Source organism: Acomys russatus, chromosome 1 (assembly GCF_903995435.1).
Source record: "Acomys russatus chromosome 1, mAcoRus1.1, whole genome shotgun sequence".
Taxonomy (NCBI): Eukaryota; Metazoa; Chordata; class Mammalia; order Rodentia; family Muridae; genus Acomys; species Acomys russatus.
The window spans coordinates 19204813-19224898 of NC_067137.1; the positions used below are offsets into that span (position 1 = coordinate 19204813).

At 45.4% G+C, this 20086-nt stretch overlaps 1 protein-coding gene across 1 annotated transcript in view; it reads left to right on the forward strand.

The window, feature by feature from the left end:
- The first annotated feature begins 2852 nt into the window (after positions 1–2852).
- Nlrc4 (NLR family CARD domain containing 4) overlaps positions 2853–20086 on the forward strand; it is a 29216-nt gene continuing 11982 nt past the window's right edge. Inside the window, exons 1-5 of the mRNA XM_051167313.1 lie at positions 2853–2925; positions 7091–7218; positions 11534–11794; positions 12618–14597; positions 15819–15911. Coding sequence (XP_051023270.1) covers position 7218; positions 11534–11794; positions 12618–14597; positions 15819–15911 — 2335 coding nt within the window. The 5' untranslated portion in view covers positions 2853–2925; positions 7091–7217. The remainder of the gene's footprint in view (positions 2926–7090; positions 7219–11533; positions 11795–12617; positions 14598–15818; positions 15912–20086) is intronic.

Genomic DNA, 20086 nt, shown 5'->3' on the forward strand with positions numbered 1-20086 from the left:
CAGAGATGTACACTTGTTTATAATGGCTTTAGCCTTACCTTACAGCAACCCACCGGCCTCTGCCTCCAGAGTGCTGGGATTAAAGTCCTGCTCCACCACACCCGGCTCACATGGTCAATTTCATATGTCTATAGGTGAATCTTTTCACTCCTCTTTCTTTCCCAGAGTTCCTATCTCTCTGGAAGTCCTGCCTACTCTCTCTTGACTTTGCTATAGGCCAGTCAGCTCTTTATCCAACCAATCAGAAAGTGATGGAGAACGATATTTTAAAAACACTGGGGCACATGATACCTGCTGGTACAGAAATCAGCATTTGAATAATACAAAGAGATCTTTACACAGTGCACACAAAACATCATCCAAACAGGTGTGTGCTGCCGTGCAAGGTTCAGAATGCTTTTTTAAAAAATAAATAGTTATGTAACATTTTTAAAAAGTCTTTGAGCCAGGTGCAGTGGCACATTCCTATAATCCCAGCACTCATGAGGCAGGGACAGGTGGATCTTTGTGAGTTCAAAGCCAGCATGATCTACAAAGTGAGTCCAAGACAGCCAAAGTTACACAGAGAAACCCTGTTTTGGGGGGGATGCGGGCAGGGGGAGTCTCTGGCAGTTTGTGCAAAGACAGAGGGAGGTCTGTGCAAGAACACTGTTGACAGAAGAGCGGAGAGACTTTTCTATTTCAGGCTGATTATGTCAGCGTATCAGCTGTATCAGTGATATTGAGCACATGTGTGCCAGTGTGAGTCCCTGGCTCTGTGCTTGGGAGGATCTCTTGTGCATTAGCAACAGTGTGGACCTCTGCCTAGCCTGGTTGATTTGTCATGACCCCAGGGACTGGACAGGTTTGCTTGAAATCAAGGTAGAGAGATAAGTTTGACCTTGTTCTCAATGACGATATGCTTTCCCCAATGAAGCCAGCTTATTTTACTTCCTAGTCTATCTCTCTGTCTACCTCCCAATCACCGCCATCATGGAAACGCAGAGCGAGGCATGGTGGCTCATGCCTGTACTCCTAGCTCCTAGAAGGCACGGGTAGGAGGGCCAAAAAGACCCATCTGCGTGATACAACCAGACTCTGTCTCAAAAGAAAAGAAAAGAAAAACCAAAACCATCCTGAATGTCTAAAACACCTGAATTAAGTAAGGGTCTCAGATAAAAGCTTATCAACTGGTTAGAACTTCTTTTGTTTTTTTTTTTTTTAATATATTCATTAATTTATTCATATTACATCTCAATGGCTATCCCATCCCTTGTATCTCCCATTCCTCCCTCCCTCCCATTTTCCCCTTACTCCCCTCCCCTATGACTGTGACTGAGGGGGACCTCCTCCCCCTGTATATGCTCATAGGGTTATCAAGTCTCTTCTTGGTAGCCTGCTATCCTTCCTCTGAGTGCCACCAGGCCCCCTCATTGAGGGGGACCAGAGTTTGTGTGAAAGTCAATCCCCACTCTCCACTCAACTTTGGAGAATGTCCTGTCCATTGGCTAGATCTGGGTCGGGGTTTGAAGTTTACTGCATGTGTTGTCCTTGGCTGGTGCCATAGTTTGAGCAGGAAGAACTTCTTCAGTAGCCGTCTGTTACCCACATCTATGTCTGACCTAAGAGTTTCTATCAGGGGAAACCTTGAGATGTATTAACAAAGATGGCTGGCTCATAACAACCTAACTGTTAAAACTGGCCTCAGATCTGAAGCCTTAACCGGGGCTTTCTTTTCTTTGCTGCGACCTGCCTACCTGCTGCTTCCACCAATATATTTGAAATTATGTTGATTTTGACTTTTTGTTGTTATTGTTCTATTAATGTAAAAGCTTCCTGAAACTAAGCCGGGCATAGTGGTGGTGTGCCTTTAATCTCAGCACATGGGAGACAGGTGGATTTTTGTGAGTTCTAGCTTGGTCTACACTGAGAGTACCAGGACAGCCAGGGCTACATAGAAAGAATCTGTTTCAAACAACAAAATACACACACACACACACACACACACACACCACCTTCATGAAACAGTTACCAAATTTGAACTTTGGAACTTGCGGGTACCCTGTTTTCCTGGGCCTTGTTCACTCATAAGTGGTGCTAATAACAGCATTCCTTTAGTTGTAACAATAAATTGTATCGGCTAGGCCTATGACACAGAATCTGAAACGTATTTTAAAGCTGCAAGCACTACTCCGGGCAGAATCTAAACTGATTCTTTTTGTTTTGTTTTGTTTGTTTGTTTGTTTGTTTTTCGAGATGGGGTCTCTCTGTGTAGCCTTGGCTGTCCTGCACTCACTTTGTAGACCAGGCTGGCCTCGAACTCACAGCGATCAACTGATTCTAATCTACTTGTAATCTAAAATAAACTACTCTAAAACTCATACATATATCCCAAGCACTTGCCAATCTGGTCCTCGGAGGCTCCTTTCTCCTTTTCACCATCAATTGTCAACCGTCAACTTCTCCCTGTCGAGTGTCAATCCTTGTCTCCTCCCCCTCTCCAGGAAGTCCCACCTTCCACTTGCCCTGTCCTTCTGCCCAGCTGATTGGCTAAACATGACTTTGTTGACAGTTGTTACATCCACTCAAGACATTCCTCCACAGGAATCAACAGGTGTTAAATCTTTACTGTATGAATAAGCAGGAAGCAAAGCAGGTGAGTAAGTTCAAAGTCCCATTTCTAGTCGCTCCTGTGACTCCTTCTTGCTAGTGTGTGTGCTGTAACCACACTTATTATGCTTCATAAACAAGGGAAATCCTACTGGGCACTTCCTCTTTGGTACAGTTTCCTCTCACTGAACAAAGAAACTTGGTCTACAGCAACAGTCTTGCTGTGAAGTTGAAAATAGATTAAAAAAGAAAGAAAGAAAGAAAAAGAAAGAAACTTGTTTTTAAAATGACTTTCCTTTGTCCACCAAGAGGAAGGCTACTGGATTGCTTGGCCAGGTACCTCAGGGAGGGGAAATGGGTTTTAAATTTTTGGGTTTAGGTCCTTTGGGATCTTGTGTCTGTGGATTCCCCTGCTGTGGATGATTTGCCCATTGGGCTTATTTTCATGCAGGAGATCCTTGGGGCTCAGGCTGGGCAGTGTTGGGCCAGAAAAGGGGGGTTAGGCAGGGGTTAAAACCTGGTCTTCTGGAGTTTAGCCAGATTTTTTTTAGTTGGTGTTAAAGTATATAGAGCCCTAGAGGACACATTTGTAGTAACCCTGAGACAGAAAGACTTTGAAAATGCTTTCTGGCTGTATGGAAAGGAAACCCAGAGCTGAGGGATAGGGAGGCTGCTTGGTCCATCCAGTCCTCCTGAGGCGCTGACAAGAGACTTGAACTTGGACGGAGAAGTGAAGAAAATCCCTGCTTGTGGCCAGTGTTGACAGGAAGCACTCTACAGTCCCCACTGTGTGATAAGGGTATTTCCAGCCATTATCTCAGATGATCTTTTATTTGGTTTCTTTGGTTTTTCTTTTCTTTCTTTTTATTTTATTTTATTTTTATTAATTTATTCTTGTTACATCTCAATGTTTATCCCATCCCTTGTATCCTCCCATTCCTCCCTCCCCCCCCCCATTTTCCCATTATTCCCCTCCCCTATGATTGTTCCTGAGGGGGATTACCTCCCCCTGTATATTCTCATAGGGTATCAAGTCTCTTCTTGGCTACCTGCTGTCCTTCCTCTGAGTGCCACCAGGTCTCCCCCTCCAGGGGACATGGTCAAATGTGAGGCACCAGAGTACATGAGAAAGTCATATCACACTCTCCACCCAACTGTGGAGAATATTCTGACCATTGGCTAGATCTGGGAAGGGGTTTAAAGTTTACTTCCTGTATTGTCCTTGGCTGGTGTCCTAGTTAGAGCGGGACCCCTGGGCCCAAATCTGCCTATCATATTGTTCTACTTGTAGATTTCTAGGACCCTCTGTATCCTTTTATTTTGCTATTCTCCCATGCATCTCTCATTTAGAGTCCCAATAGGATGCCCTCCCCTCTGACCCAGTTTCCTGGTAAGTGAAGGCTTTCGTGGGACATGCCCCTTGGGCTGGTATGCAGATATAAGTGAGTATATACCATTTGAGTCTTTCTGCTTCTGGGTTAACTCACTCATTATGATCATTTCTAGCTCAATCCATTTATCCACAAATTTCGGGAATTCCTTGTTTTTAATAGCTGAGTAGTATTCCATAGTGTATATGTTTCTTTATCCACTCTTCTACTGAGGGACACTTAGGCTGTTTCCATGTTCTGGCTATTATGAATAAGGCTGCTATGAACATGGTTGAGCAAATTTTCTTGTTGTGTGCTGGAGCATCTTCTGGGTATATTCCAAGGAGTGGAATAGCTGGGTCTTGAGGAAGCCCTATTCCCATTTTTCTGAGATAGCACCAGATAGATTTCCAAAGTGGCTGTACTACTTTGCATTCCCACCAGCAATGAAGGAGTGTTCCTCTCTCCCCACATCCTCGCCAGCATGTGGTGTCGCTTGAGGTTTTGATCTTAGCCATTCTGATGGGTGTAAGATGGAATCTCAGAGTTGTTTTGATTTGCATTTCCCTAAGGAGGTTGAGCATTTCTTTAAGTGTTTCTCTGCCATTTGATACTCCTCTGTTGAGAATTCTCTGTTTAGTTCCAAGCCCCATTTCTCAATTGGGTTATTCGGTTTGGTGGTGTTTAATTTCTTGAGTTCTTTATATATTTTGGATATTAGACCTTTGTCAGATGTAGGGTTGGTGAAGATTTTTTCCCAGTCTGTAGGCTGTCGCTTTGTTCTCTTGACAGTATCTCCTGCCTTACAGAAGCTTCTCAGCCTCATGAGGTCCCATTTATTAATGGTTGACATTAAGGCCTGGGCCGTTGGTGTTCTGTTCAGGAAGTTGTCTCCTGTGCCAATATGTTCCAGGCTCTTTCCCACTTTTTCCTCTAAGTGGCTTAGTGTCTCTGGTTTTATGTTGAGGTCTTTAATCCACTTGGATTTGAGTTTTGTGCAAGGTGAGGTTTCTTTGGTTTTTCAAGACAAGGTCTCTCTGTGTAGCCTTGGCTATTCTGGACTTGCTTTGTAGACCAGGCTGGCCTCGGACTCACAGTGAACCGCCTGTGATCTTTCATTTTGTTTTGATTTTGTTTTTTTGAGATGGGACTTCTCTGTGTAGCCTTGGCTGTCCTGGACTCACGTTGTAGACTAGGATGGCCTTGTACTCAGAGATCTGCCTGTGTCTGCCTCCCAAGTCCTGGGATTACAGGCATGTTCCATCATGCCTGAGTATCTCAATTGATCTTTTGGGGGGGAGGGGCATTGAGACAGGGTTTCTCTGTGTAGCCTTGGCTGTCTTTGACTTGCATTGTAGACCAGGCTGGCCTTGAACGCCTGCCTCTGCCTCCCAAGTGCTGGGATTTAAGCCTGTGCCATTATGCCTGGCTCCCCCCACCACCGCCCCGCAACCCCTGCAGTGTAGAAGTGGAAAATGTGGCTCTCCTAACTTCCCCTAACGTTTTCTGTCCTCGAGGTTCCCATTAGTACCACTTGTGCCCCAAACAGTTTCACTTCTGCTTTCTTGGCATACATATGTGATTTGCATAGCACTAACAGTGCGTAGACTTCCAGAGTCCAAACGTGGCGGGGAAAGATAAAAAAAAAAAAAAAAAAAGAATAGAAGAAATTCTATGGTTTCCTTTTCTGTTTTCTTTTTTCTAGTAAAAGTCAAAAGATGTATATAATCTGAGAGAAACCAGAGTATAACTTCCTCTTCTATTTATTTATTTTTTTCTATTCTCACTTCAACTCTGACCCAGCCAGTGGACTGATTGTTCCTTGGTTCTTTCCTCTCTTGGGAAAGGAAGTTTCTTAGTTACTATTGCTATGAGGAGACACCATAACCACAGCAACCCTTATAAAAAAGAAAGCATTTAACTGGGGCTAGCTCAAATTTCAGAGGTTCAGTCCATGATCATTATGGCAGCACACAGGCCAGACGTGGCACAGGAGAAATAGCATCACCTGTGCAACAGCAAGAGAGAAGGTGCTGTGAGTTCAAGGCCAGCCTGGTCTACAAAATGAGTCCAGGACAGCCAAGGCTACACAGAGAAACCCTGTCTTAAAAAAACAAGCAAACAAACAAACAAAACAAACAAAAAACAAAAACAAACAAACAAAAAAAAAACAAAAACAAAAGAAGAAGAAGAAAAGAAAGAAAGAAGAGGGAAGGCACTGGGCCTAACCTTGAGCTATTGAAATCTCAAAGCCCACCCCCAGTGACACACTCCAACAAGGCCACACCTCCTAATCCTTTCAAAGAGTTCCACTTCCTGATGACTAAGCAATGAAATATAAGCACCTACTGGGGCGTTCACATCCCAGCCACCTCAGATATGGAGGGCTGGGTTCACCTGAGTGGCTCCCTCTCCCTTTTTATCACAGACTCGGCTTGTCAGTGGGTAGAGCTGCAATCTGCCAAGTCTAACACCAGACCTCCGCTTGTCCTCCTCTGCTATGCCTACCCTGTTTTCTGGCTCTTTCAAGGCTCCCTCCTATGGCACTTTTTCTCTCTACAACTTGCCTTTTCTTTCGATTTCCTGGTGAGAACTCAGGAGGTCTGGCTCCATCTTTTGAGGTTGAAATCCGATTTGTCTCCTTAGCTCTGATTGGCATCAGTGGGAAGCAACCGAGGAGTGGGCGAAGTTCCATGTGATCACGGTCTATATCTCTAGGCAAGAAGTCCAGGGTACTTCTCATCAGGATTTGGCCATAAATAGCCCACTTTGAGCAAGTGTGTGTGTGTGTGTGTGTGTGTGTGTACAAGTATGTATCATGTGTATCAGTGATGTCAGGTGTCTTTCTCAATTACTTTCTATGTTTTTGTCCCTGACGAAGTCTTTCACTAAACCTGGTGCCATTAGTTAACTAGTGAAGCTGGCTGACCAGTGACCTGTAGTTACTAGCCCACTAGGGTCAGATTTTTTATTTTATTTTTTTACTAGGTGCTAGGTATAAGACATCAGGTCCTTACACTTCAGCAAATAAGCCCTTCAGTCACTGAGTGATCTCCCAGCCCCTGAGCAAGTTTTATCTAGTTAAGAAGCAGCTCCAGTCTGTTTCCCTTTGATTGTCTCTCTTCTCTTAGTTTCTTAGGATGAACACTAGCCTTGTGGGAAGAAGAGGACAATACTACAATCATCTTTGGCATTCCCATTTGGAAAAAAAAAACATCTTCTACTGTGATACAGAAAATTGGAAGACTGTGACTCACAAGTAAGTATACTACAAACAACACCTGTTGTTATATGTACTGATGGCATTAAATGCAAAAGCAATTCATGCTCTCAGCTAACGATTCATCTGTGGGATTCTGAATTAAATACTCTTATGTTGTTTTGGTAATTCATTAAAGAGTATGGCAAGACTATGTGAAAAGGCAGAGGATAGATGGGGCAAGACTTATATCAAGAACGACAAGGTTGGCCAGGCAGTGGTGGCGCATGCCTTTAATCCCTGCACTCAGGAGGTGGAGGCAGGCAGATCGCTGTGAGTTAAAGGCCCGCCTGGTCTACAAAGCGAGTCCAGGACAGTCAAGGCTACACAGAGAAACACTGTCTCTAAAAAACAAAACAAAAACAAAAAGAAAGAAAGAATGACAAAGTCATATATAATGTTTCCAAGACAGGGTTTCTCTGTGCAGCCCTGAATGTCCTGAAAGTCACTCTATAGACCAGGCTGACCTTGAACTCATAGAGATCTGCCTGCCTCTGCCTCCCAAATGCTGGAATTACAGGTATATGCGACCCCCTGAGACCAGGTTATACTTTAAACTGTTGACTCTGGTTATCAGCTGTTCAGTCATAATCTTCCATCGAGATTTCAGAAAACTATGTCCAGTCACTTCAGAGATATGATGCAGACCTAAGTGGTACCCAATTAACTGTTTCCATTTTGTGTAGTAGCCACTAGCCACTTGTGTGTATTTAACTGTGAACTTAAATTTTAATTTAATGTAAAACTCACTCACACATGAGAACATAGTATTGTACACCCACCATCCAAGCACCTGGGAGCTGAGGGAGTGGGGTCATGAGTCGGCCTGGGATGTATAACAAGACACCTAAAACAAAAAAACAACAAAACAAAAAACAAACCCAAGAAAAACTCAGTTATAGACTCATTCTCATGCCACGTCAAGTGGTCAGCAGCCACATGTGGCTAATGGCTCTCACACTGGAGAATGCAAATAAGAGCCTGGTTGTCACTGCACAATGGTTCACCGTAAAGTGCTAATCTAGATGCAGCTATTCTGAAAAAAAAAAAAAAAAAAGAATAATTAATGAATGGGCTTTCATGTGTGATTTAAAAAGGAGCACAATAGTCCATACTTATGGGGATAAATTATGATTAAAGAAGGCCATTTTGCCAGTCATGGTGACACGCACCTTTAATCAAGGCACTCTGGAGTCAGAGACAGGCCAATCTCTACAGCCTGGTCTACAGAGCAAGCTCCAGGACAGCCAAGACTGTATAGAGAAATCCTGCTTCACAAGTAAATAAGTAGCCAGGCATGGTGGCGCACACCTTTAACCCCAGCACCGAGGCAGGCGGATCTCTATGAGTTCAAGTCTAACCTGGTCTACAAAGTGAGTCCAGGACAGGCTACACAGAGAAACCTTGTCTTGAAAAACCATAAATAAATAAATAAATAAACAAACAAATAAATAAACGAACTTTCTTGGTAATATAACACAGAGGTACATATCCATCTAATCATTGCAGCATGGTTAGTCTTATCTGTATATTACAGCTGCACATAGGATGGGGATAATCCATAGATAGCAGTAAGATTATATATAGAATATTATAGTATACATATCGGTGTATAGTGTACTTTTTAAACATTAAAACGCACATATGATTTATAATCTTACTTTTTCTTTTCTTTCTTTTTTTCTTTTTTCTTTTCTTTTCTTTTTTTTTTGAGAAAGGTCCTTCTGTGTATTTCTGGCTATCCTGGAACTCACAATGTAGATAAAAGCCAGCCTCTGCCTGCTGGGCACTGGTATTAAAGGCATGTGCCACCACACCCAGCACACCTTTTTTTCAATCTCACAAAGTTTGTAAGTCTTCAGAGAACTTGGTGTCTTCATTTTAAAGTAGGGAGATAGTAGCCTCAGAGACAGTCTGTACAAATGGGCAAGGGTCTGCAGTCCTTTCTGAGACAGATGTGTCTTCTGCCCTAGAATGAAAATCACGAGTAAATGCAGACTTAGTAGTTATCTTCCTAGGGAAGATGCAGAGGTCAAAGATACAGACGAGACTCCAGAGGGAGAGCAATGGGGCTCCCTCACAGGACCTGTGGGCAGGAACAGGGTTAGCACTGGGGAGCAAGAGTGAGGCACCAAGGGCTGGGCTGCCTGAGGGTACATTTCAGATGGGAGAGGGCTTGCAGCCCCTGGGAGAAGCGTCTTCACTCTCCAATTAGTCATGAAAGAGTTAAAAGACACTGGTACCTACTGCAGCCTGACTGTATAAGACAGGGAGACATGCCTTTGAGCAGCCACAGAGAGGCTGTGCTACAGTACCTGGGCACAGTTTGTCTGCATTGGAGAGTAAGGCCCAGACTGTGGCTGTGGTTCAGTAGCAGAGAGTTTGCTTCCTGTGCAAGAAGTTGTAGGTCAACCCACAGTGCTGCCAAACCAAACCCAAAAACAAAACCAAAAATAGATTAAAACATTGCAGAGGAAGAAATGAAAAATGATGTAGCCTTCATAAAGACTAGGAGAAAGGAGAGAGCTTAGACTGGACACTGTCTAAGACTGTATAGTGCTCTTTTTCAGAAAAAAGCTAAAGCTTGTGAGAGCTAAAACACATACTCCTTTGAGTTATAGCAGGATGATAAGAACTGAACATTGATCCTGGCATGGTAGCACATGCCTTTAATCCCAGCACTCGGGAGGCAGAGGCAGGTGGATTGCTGTGAGTACAAAGCCAGCCTGGTCTACAAAGTGAGTCCAGGACAGCCAAGGCTACACAGAGAAACCCCACCTCAAAAAAACAAAAAACAAAAAACAAAAAAAATTGAACATTGTAGCCAGCCTGTTGACATATTACTTTGTTTGTAACGGTGTATATAAACTCACCTAACAGTTTCCCATGTTCCACAGAGTATGTGCCGTAGTTGGTTCTTATTGGTGAATTTTCAGATTTTTGTTAGCCAATGTATAAGGTTATCTCAAAAGTGGCCACGGTGGAAATAACGAATCTGTATGGGACTCAGAAGATGCTACAAAAGAGATATTCTGTCCCTAGTCTGTTACATAGTTGGCAGTTCTTCTAACTAATTCAAAGAGAGTTGCCAGTGGTTGTAGATGCTAACAACTGGCAGATTCTATGTTGTTGCATTCCCTTTACCTGGGGGAAATGTGAACAAATATCTAGTCACCTCACACGGAGCTCTGATAAGAGACTAATGTCTAACAGTTTGTTGAACCAGTAGGCTTGTTGGTGTTACTCGTTAAGGCCGGGTGAGGGATAAGCATAAGGCACCCTCATCTCTGCAAAGGCCTGTATCAGTATGGATGATGACTCCCTGTGTGTGTATGGAGGGTCCCCCTCCAGGTAACCTTCCACCCTCTAGCCTAGCACCTCCCAAGTCAGTGTGAAGGTGAGGCATGATGGCTGGGAGGGAGACACGGGAAGAGAGTAGCTGGAATCTCAGGCGAGGGCCTAAAGATTCCCCCAACCCCTCCCCCTAAGGGAGAATGTCAACAGGTGCGATATTGTGAGGGTCTCTTGCTTGGAGTGAGATGGTAATGGCTCTTATGCTTGGAGCATAGGGCAGTACTTCAACCCCCATGTTTTCACTACTGTGGGTTCACCAGAGAGTTTCTTCTTTCTCCTCCTCCTCCTCTTCTTCCTCCTCTTCCTCCTCCTCCTCCTCCTCCTCCTCCTCCTCCTCCTCCTCCTCCTCCTCCCTCTTCTCTCACTGTGTAGCCCTGGCAGTCCTGGAACTCACCATATAGACCAGGCTGGCCTCACACTTATAGAGATCCTCCTGCCTCTGCCTCTGCCTCTGCCTCCTGAGTCTGGGATTAAAGGTAGGTGTAACCACACCAGTCACTCACTCACTAGAGACTATTATATCAGTGGCCAAAATTATCTGCCTGACTTCATCACCAAAGCAAAACTATCTTGCTCACTGACTGAAGTTAGGGCTGTAGAGCTGTTTTGTTTTTGTTGCTGCGTTGGTTTGATTTTTTGAGACAGGGTTTCTCTGTGTAGCCTTGGCTGTCCTAGACTTACTTTGTAGACCAGGCTGGCCTTGAACTCACAGCAATCTCCCTGCCTCCGCCTCTTGGGTGCTGGTATTAAAGGCATGCGCCACCACACCTGGCTAGGGCTGTAGAGTTTTGCAGAACACTTCTTGAGGGCCTGAGTGTCAAGCATCTGTTGATTCCATTGTTAAGATGAGCCTGAGGTGGGAAAATGCATCTGTGATATGCTGGTGACAGATATGTATATTTCATGTAGGTCAAAGAAAATAAATGAATAAATTAATAAATATTTATTCCCAACTTTTCAGTGAATTTTATAAAGGAAAACAGTCACACCCTCATTCAAAGGATGGGCATTACAGTTATAAAGCAGACCTCTGATGATCTGTTTGTATGGAACGTCCTCAACGATGAGGAAGTTGCCGTCATTTGCCGTGAGAGAGTGGAGCAGGATGCCGCACGCGTAATCATTCATATGATTTTGAAGAAGGGCTCTGAGGCCTGCAGCCTCTTTCTTAGGTGTCTTGAAAAGTATGACTATGCTGTGTATCAGGACTTAACTGGACAAAGTAAGTATTGCTTCGCTCACCTCTGTCCCACCAAAAGGAATAAAACCACCAAGGCCACCCAGAGTCCCTTCCATTGAACTCAAGCTGGTCCTCCATCTTTGCGTGGCTGGCCAGGGACTTTGGGTAATTCACAACAGACATTTGACAATGAAGTCATATAAGTAACCTCAGGGCATAGTCTCACTTCAAAGTACAACTGGAATGCTAGATGTGGTGGCATTGGCTGCCGTGGGGCTTTGGGGAGGCTGAGGCAGGTGGATGGGGAGATTGAAGCCAGTCTGGGCTATAGATGAAGACTCAGTCTTTCAAAGAGATGTTCAACAAGAACCCAAATAGACTAAGTCAGCAAGCTTTGGTGGGTCATTTGTGGGTGAGATCCAACTACCCATCTCATGATGCAGTAGCCTGAAAAGGTACTCCACTGTCCACACAACCGTAATTTCATCACCGTCAAGCTATACCTCCAACTCCTCATTTTAATTATTTTAAATGAACACATTGCATAATTGGCTGACATTTACCCCATCCCACATTCTCAGCTAGCAACGAAGGCTCTTCTCATTTCCAATCTGCTGATGTAAGGCTTTGATGGCAAGGAAGAGGAAAGAGAAGGTTAAAAAAAAGGTGGGGGGGACTAAGGAGGGATGGATTCCAGTGAAAATCAGTGGGTACTTGGAGCCCGTTGTGGCATCTTAGAGTTAGAGAAGAAGGTCAAGGTCACCCTCAGCTGATTCTCAGCACCTCTGCCGTCCACCCTTCTGAGACCTGGGCATTTAGGAGATGCAGAATCATGCCCCTTATAGATCCACCTTTTCTCTAACAGGCCTTTTCCATCAGAACACGGAAGAAGACTTAGAAATGTTGGCCCAAAATTTAAAAGACCTATACAACAGCCCTGCCTTTCTGAACTTCCATCCCCTGGGTGAAGACATCGACATCATTTTTAGTCTGAAGAATACCTTCACGGAACCTGTCTTGTGGCGGAAGGACCATCGTCATCACCGTGTGGAGCAGCTGACCTTGGATGGTCTGCTGGGGGCTCTTGAGAGCCCCTGCCTCATTGAAGGGGAGTCTGGCAAAGGGAAATCCACCCTGCTGCAGAGAATTGCAATGCTCTGGGCCTCCGGGCAGTGCAAGGCTCTGAAGGGGTTCAAACTGGTCTTCTTTGTCCGCCTGAGCAGTTCCAGAGGTGGACTGTTTGACACTTTGTGTGATCAGTTCCTGACCGTGCCTGACTCCCTAAGCAAGCCTACCTTCATGGCTGTGCTGCAGAAGCTGCGGAAGGCGGTCCTCTTCCTCCTCGACGGTTACAATGAATTCCAGCCCCAGAACTGCCCAGAAATCGAGGCCCTAATAAAAGAAAACCACCGTTTCAAGAACATGGTCATTGTAACCACCACCACCGACTGCCTGAGACATATCAGACAGGTTGGCGCCCTGACGGCTGAGGTGGGAGATATGGCAGAAGGCAGTGCCCAGTTCCTCATCCGGCAAGTTCTCCTAGATGAGCTGGCTGAAGGCCTGTTGTTCCAGATCCAGGAGTCCAGGTGCTTGAGAAATCTGATGAAGACCCCTCTCTTTGTGGTGATCACCTGTGCCGTCCAGATGGGCAGGGAGGAATTCCAGGCTCACACACAAACCATGCTGTTCCAAACCTTCTATGACCTCCTGATACAGAAAAACAGGCACAAACACAGAGGTGGGACTTTGAGCGATTTTGTCAGGAGCCTAGACTGCTGCGGAGACCTGGCCCTGGAGGGCGTGTTCTCCCATAAGTTTGATTTTGAACCCAAGGATGTGTCCAGCATCAACGAGAGCATCCTGGTGACAACTGGGCTCCTCTGCAAGGACACAGCTCAGAGGCTGGAGCCCAGGTATAAATTCTTTCATAAATCGTTCCAGGAGTACACGGCAGGACGGAGACTCAGCAGTTTGCTGACGTCCAGAGAGCCAGAGGAGGTGAGCAAGGGAAATGAATACTTGAGGAAACTGGTTTCCATCTCCCATATCACATCCCTGTACGGCAATCTGCTCCTGTACACGTGTGGGTCGTCCACAGAAGCCACCAGGGCTGTCATGAGGCACCTGGCAGCGGTTCATCAGCATGGCAGCCTACAGGGGCTTTCTGTCCCCAAGAGGCCTCTCTGGAGGCAGGAATCAATACAAAGCCTGAGAAATACCACGGAGCAAGATGTCCTGAAAGCCATCAATGTAAACGCCTTTGTAGAGTGTGGCATCAACTTATTCTCGGAAAGCATATGCAAATCGGCCCTGAGCCAGGAGTTCGAAGCGTTCTTTAGAGGCAAAAGTCTATGCATCAACTCGGAGAACATCCCTGATTACTTATTTGACTTCTTCGAGTACCTGCCTAATTGTGCCAGTGCGCTGGACTTCGTTAAGCTGGATTTCTATGGAAGAGCGACAGCTGGAGAGAGCGGCCCTGGAGCTCACCCGGAAGGGTCCTCGGAAACTTACATCCCCAGCCGGGCTGTGTCTCTGTTCTTCAACTGGAAGCAGGAATTCAAGACTCTAGAGGTCACACTCCGGGATTTCTGCAAGCTGAATAAACAAGACGTCAAATATCTGGGGAAGATAGTCAGCTCTGCCACAAGCCTCCGTTTGTACATCAAGAGATGTGCGGCTGTGGCTGGGAGGCTCAGCTCAGTCCTCAGCACCTGCAAGAACATCCATTCGCTCATGGTGGAAGCCAGTCCCCTCACCATAGCCGACGAGCAGCACATCACGTCCGTGACAAACCTCCAGAACTTGAGCATTCACCATCTGCAGACGGAGCGGCTGCCAGGTATGGGCACATCCAAAGTATGTAATCATGAACTGGCTGGTCCTGTGCAGGCGCTAGACGGCACTGAGGCGTTGCATAACGCACATCTTACCTTCTGGGAGCATCAGTGAGCCTGGCCTTTGCATCTCCTCTGCCCTTCGTCATGTCAGCTGCCTTGGTTATCTGTGGCTCCCGCCCGAGTCGCTCTCTGAACTTTTCAGCTGCCAAAGATTTATTTATTTTCTGTCCTCTTCTCCCTTAGCCTTTCTTTTTCTCTCCTTATCTTTACTCCTCCTCTCCACCCAATTTCTATCTCATCTCCCCCCTCCCCAGTTCATTTTTCATCACAGGGTCTCATATGTAGCCCAGGCTGGCCTCACATTCACAGTAAGCCTTTTGCTTCAGCCTTGCACATGCTGGGATTGTAGGCGGGAGCAGCACATCCAACTACCTTTTATCTTTCTGTTTATTATATTATATTTGAACAATATGCTTATAGCTGAGTACAATACTCATTTTTGACAAAATAACTTTTTTTTTTTTTGGACAAAGTAACTCTTGAACTATTTCTTTAGGTATCAGAATTGGTGGGGAAGTGAACCATGAAGCGATAAGATGGAAAACCTGGGGCAGTGACATTTTTGCAGTTCAGGACATCTAGGGACTGACCCTGTGGTTTATTTTCTTTACACATTTAAATATAGTAATGCTTGTGACCTGTGGCCTTTACAATAAGCATAAATTCTATTGGCTGATTAACAGAGCTCAGGGCCTCGGGAAGGATCCGTGACAAGCACAAGGGTAGATTGGTTCTATTGGTGGAGGACGCAAAGCACCGTACATGGGGCCTCTTTCATGAGGTTGTGCTCTATTCACTTGAGAGACAAAGCTCAGAGTCAGGGCCTAAACGATGTTCACGATGTTGGGGGACTCAGGAAGCCTGGCCCATAGGACAGCAAAAAAGATCACCGGGTTGATTGGGCACTTTCACTCTGGCATTCCAGGTGACGACTAGGCGTCATTCCTTTCCTCCCATGGAAGAAAACAGGCCCATGTGACCCCAGTTTCTCCAATGCTTACTCTAAGCTGCGCTTCCTACACACAACTACCTTTGTGTGAATTTCATCAGCGCTCCCTGCACTTTGCGATAACCAAAATCTCCCAGTTGGAAATAGGAATGACCGTGACGTAACAATGACAATACAAGAGGTGAACACAGGCTGCTTTGCTTTCTCTGGGCAGGCGGGCTGACAGACAGCTTGGGTAATCTGAAGAACCTCGTCAAACTCATACTTGACAACGTTAGGATGAATGAGGAAGATGCTAAAAACCTAGGTAAGATTTTCATCTCTTTAGTATTATTATTGTAGGTATGATGAAAAGAATGATTAGCTTAAGATTACTTCACCACATCTGTAGAAGGCATGTTCCTTATGTGTGGGGGGGGAGGGGCGGGGCATGCACATGGCATGCTCCACATGTGGAGGTGTGATTGCTTGAATAGGAATGGCCCCCAAAGGCGCATACATTTGAATGCTAAATCCCCAAGGAGTGGAACTGTTTGAAAGGGTTAAGAAATGTGACTTTGCCCAGCATTTAGAAGGCAGAGGCAGGCGGATCTCTGTGAGTTCGAGGCCAGCCTGGTCTACAAAGCGAGTCCAGGGCAGCCAAGGCTACACAGAGAAACCCTGTCTTGAAAAAAAAATGTGATTTTGTTGGGATAGTTGTAGCTGTATTGGAGGAAGTGTGTCACTAGGAGTGGGCTTTGTTTGGGGTGTCTTTTCTTTTCCAAGACAGGGTTTCTCTGTTAGCTTTGTAGGCCAGGCTGGCTTTGAACTCACAGAGATCAACTTGCCTCTGCTTCCCTGGGTGTTTTGATTACAGGCATGCGCTACCGTACCCTGATGGGGTTTGGGGTTTCAAAGCTCATACCGAGCCCATTCTTGCTCGTTCCCTGCGGCCTCTGGATCATAATGTAGAGCTCTTAGCTCCATCTCCAGCACCATGTATGCCTGTGCGCTGCCATGCTCCCTGCCATGATGATAACGGGCTAAATCTCTGAAACTGTAAACCAGCCCCAATTAAATGCTTTCCTTTATACAAATTGCTGTGGTGGCGCACACCTTTAACCCCAGTACTTGGGAGGCAGAAGAAGGTGGATCGCTGTGAGCTCAAGGCCAACTTGGTCTACAAAGCAAATCTAGGACAGCCAAGGCTACACAGAGAAACTCTGTCTCAAAAAACAAAACAAAACAAAACAAAAAAACTAAACAGCCGGGCGTGGTGGCTCATGCCTTTAATCCCAGCACTTGGGAGGCAGAGGCAGGCGGATCGCTGTGAGTTCGAGGCCAGCCTGGTCTACAAAGTGAGTCCAGGATGGCCAAGGCTACACAGAGAAACCCTGTCTTGACAAACAAACAAACAAAACAAAAACAAAACAAAACAAAACAAAACCAAACAAAAACAAAAACAAAAACAAAACAAAAGAATTGCTGTGGTCATAGTGTCTCTTCAGAACACTGACTAACACAGGAAGTCAGAGGATAACTATGGTATCTGTCCTCCCCTTCCACCCTGTTTGAGGCAGAGTCTTTTTTTTTTTAATATTTATTTTTTTATTATTATGTATACAGCGCTCTGCCTGCATGTATACCTGCAGGCCAGAAGAGGGTGTCAGATCACATTACAGATGGTTATGGGCCACCATGTGGTTGCTGGCAATTGAACTCAGGACCTCTGGAAGAACAGACAGTGCTCTTAACCTCTGAGCCATCTCTCCAGCCCGAGGCAGGGTCTTTATAGTCTGTGGCTGCGCTCTGTATATGCAGCTTGATGGCCCACAAGCCCCTAGGGAGTCCCTTGTCTCTACCTCCGCTCACTGCAGGAACACTGGGATTAGAGATGCAAGCTGGGCGCTTAACTTCACATGAGTTCTGAGGAGTTGAACTTAGGTGTTCCTGAATATGCTCTGTGCACTCACTGATCCGTCTCCCCCGCCCCAGTGATCTATTTTATGAACTTGTGACCACTTTGGTTTCTTGGGACAGCCCCCCTTTCCCAGAACAAGCCTTTAGCAAAATTCCATTCAAGCTTTACTCCCATTTCCATGTGACTTTTTTTGTCTGTGTGTTTGTTTTTTTGTTTTCGAGACAGGGTTTCTCTTATAGTCCTGGCTGTCTTGGGCTCGATGTGTAGACCAGGCTGGCCTCAAACTCACAGAGCTCCTCCTGCCTCTGCCTTCCAAGTCATGTGACTCTATTTCCCCTCCCCACCCCAGACAGGGTTTCTCTTGTAGTCCTGGCTGTCATGGGCTCACTTTATAGATTAGGCTGGCCTTGAACTCACACAGAGACCCACCTGCCTCCCGAGTGCTGGGATCAAAGGTGTGCAACACCACGCCTGGCTTGTGTTACTTCTTTTTAGAGAGAAAGTTATGTGTTCAATTTCTCTTTCGCTGGATGATTTAAATGTTCAGAGTTGTTTCATTAATAAAACTTTAAAAGAGGAATGAAGCAGGGTGCGGTGGCACAGACCTTTAATCCCAGCACTTGGGAGGCAGAGGCAGGCAGATCTCTGTGAGTTCGAGGCCACCCTGGTCTATATATTGAGTTCTAGGCCAGCAAGGGCTACATGGTAAGACCACATCTTAAAACAAAACAAAACCGAGCACTCAGGAGGCAGAGGCAGGCAGATCGCTGTGGGTTCTGCAAAGCGAGTCTAAGACAGCCAAGGCTACGCAGAAAAACCCTGTCTCGAAAAAACAAAAAACAAAACCAAAAAACAACCACATAAACAAAAAGCAGGGTCCATGAAATGGCTCCGAGGATAAAGGTACTTGTCACCACACCTGAGTTCAATGGTAGAAGGAGAGAGCTGAATCTTGCATGTTGCTCCGTGTCACCTTCTGGTGCCATGGCATTCATGCTCCCCCACACAAATAAACAGAACCCAAATATTTCAAATAAAAAATAATCAAAATCTGGGGGGCTGGAGACATGGCTCAGTGGTTAAGAACACCTCCTGCTATTCCAGAGGTCCTGAGTTCAATTCCCAGCAACCACATGGTGGCTCACAACCATCTACAATGTGATCTGGTGCCCTCTTCTACAGATAAGGCACTCATATACAATACATAAATTTTTAAAAAGAATTAAAAAAAAACCTGATCGTGAAGAAACTAGTATAGCTGGGTGCTGTGGTGTACACCTTTGATCCCAGATCTGGGGTAGAGGCAGGTAGATCTCTGAGTTTGAGGTCAGCCTGGTTAACAGGGTGAATTCCATGACATTTAGGGCTACACAGAGAAACTGTTAAGGAGAGAGAGAGAGAGAGAGAGAGAGAAAGAAACCAATATAATGATAATATTAGTAATAATAAAAGTAATAAGCTGGGCAGTGGTGGCGCATGCCTTTAATCCCAGCACTCAGGAGGCAGAGGCAGGCGGATGGCTGTGAGTTCGAGGCTAACCTGGTCTACAAAGCAAGACCAGGATAGTCAAGGCAACACAGAGAAACCCTGTCTCGAAAAACCAATAAATAAATAAATAAAATAAAATAAAATAAAATAAATAAAATAATAATTAAAGTAATAAAGTAATAGTTAAGGAGTAGCTGCCAGAAATTATACTATGTAGTTTCACACTTTATCTCACCAAATCCTCACAACAGCCCTAGGGTATAGGACAAAGACTCCCCTAAAGTCACAGCCGATGTGTTGAATCAGTTGTCCAAGTTTATAGAAGTATGGAACAGTGAATCTAGAAGACTGGGTGACCACAAAGCTGGTGTACACACCTCCCATGAGATCAGCTAGCATTTGCTGTGGGCTTACCGTGTGGCACCTACTGAAGGCATCTTACACATGACCTGCAATTTCCCCTGTGCTCTGAAACAAGGGGACTCATGAAGCCTTGGTCTGAGGGTGCAGCTCAATGGCAGAGCACTTGCCAAAAGTCACTGTGCCTTCCTTCCATGTGTACCTTTGACTCAGGATGTATTACTGATGATTTAAGTACCACCTATTCAAGCCTAAACACCACACCTATGCCAGGGCTAAGACCAAGGGCCACTCTATTGCCTTCAACTGTACTGCTGGTAGAAGGGGACACGGCCACTGCCTGGACATACTGCCCTGGGTGTAGTGTTCATTGATTGTCATGCAGTCCAGAGCAGGGGCCTCTTTGGCTGTGCAGTTTCACTAGCTCTCCACAGGGATGCAGCGCCTGCCGTCTCTCTGCACTCAGGCTCTTGAGGGAGGTAAAGACCAGGAAAAGGTTTTATTTAGTTATTTATTTTAATTAATTAATATATATTTTTGGTTTTTCAAGACAAGGTTTCTTTGTATAACCTTGGGTGTCCTGGACTCACTTTGTAGAGCAGGCTGGCCTCGAACTCACAGTGGTCCACCTGCCTCTGCCTCCCGAGTGCTGGGATTAAAGGCATATACTGATTGTTTTAAATTAGCTCTTTTAGCCAGGCGTGGTGGCCTTTATTCCCAGCACTTGGGAGGCA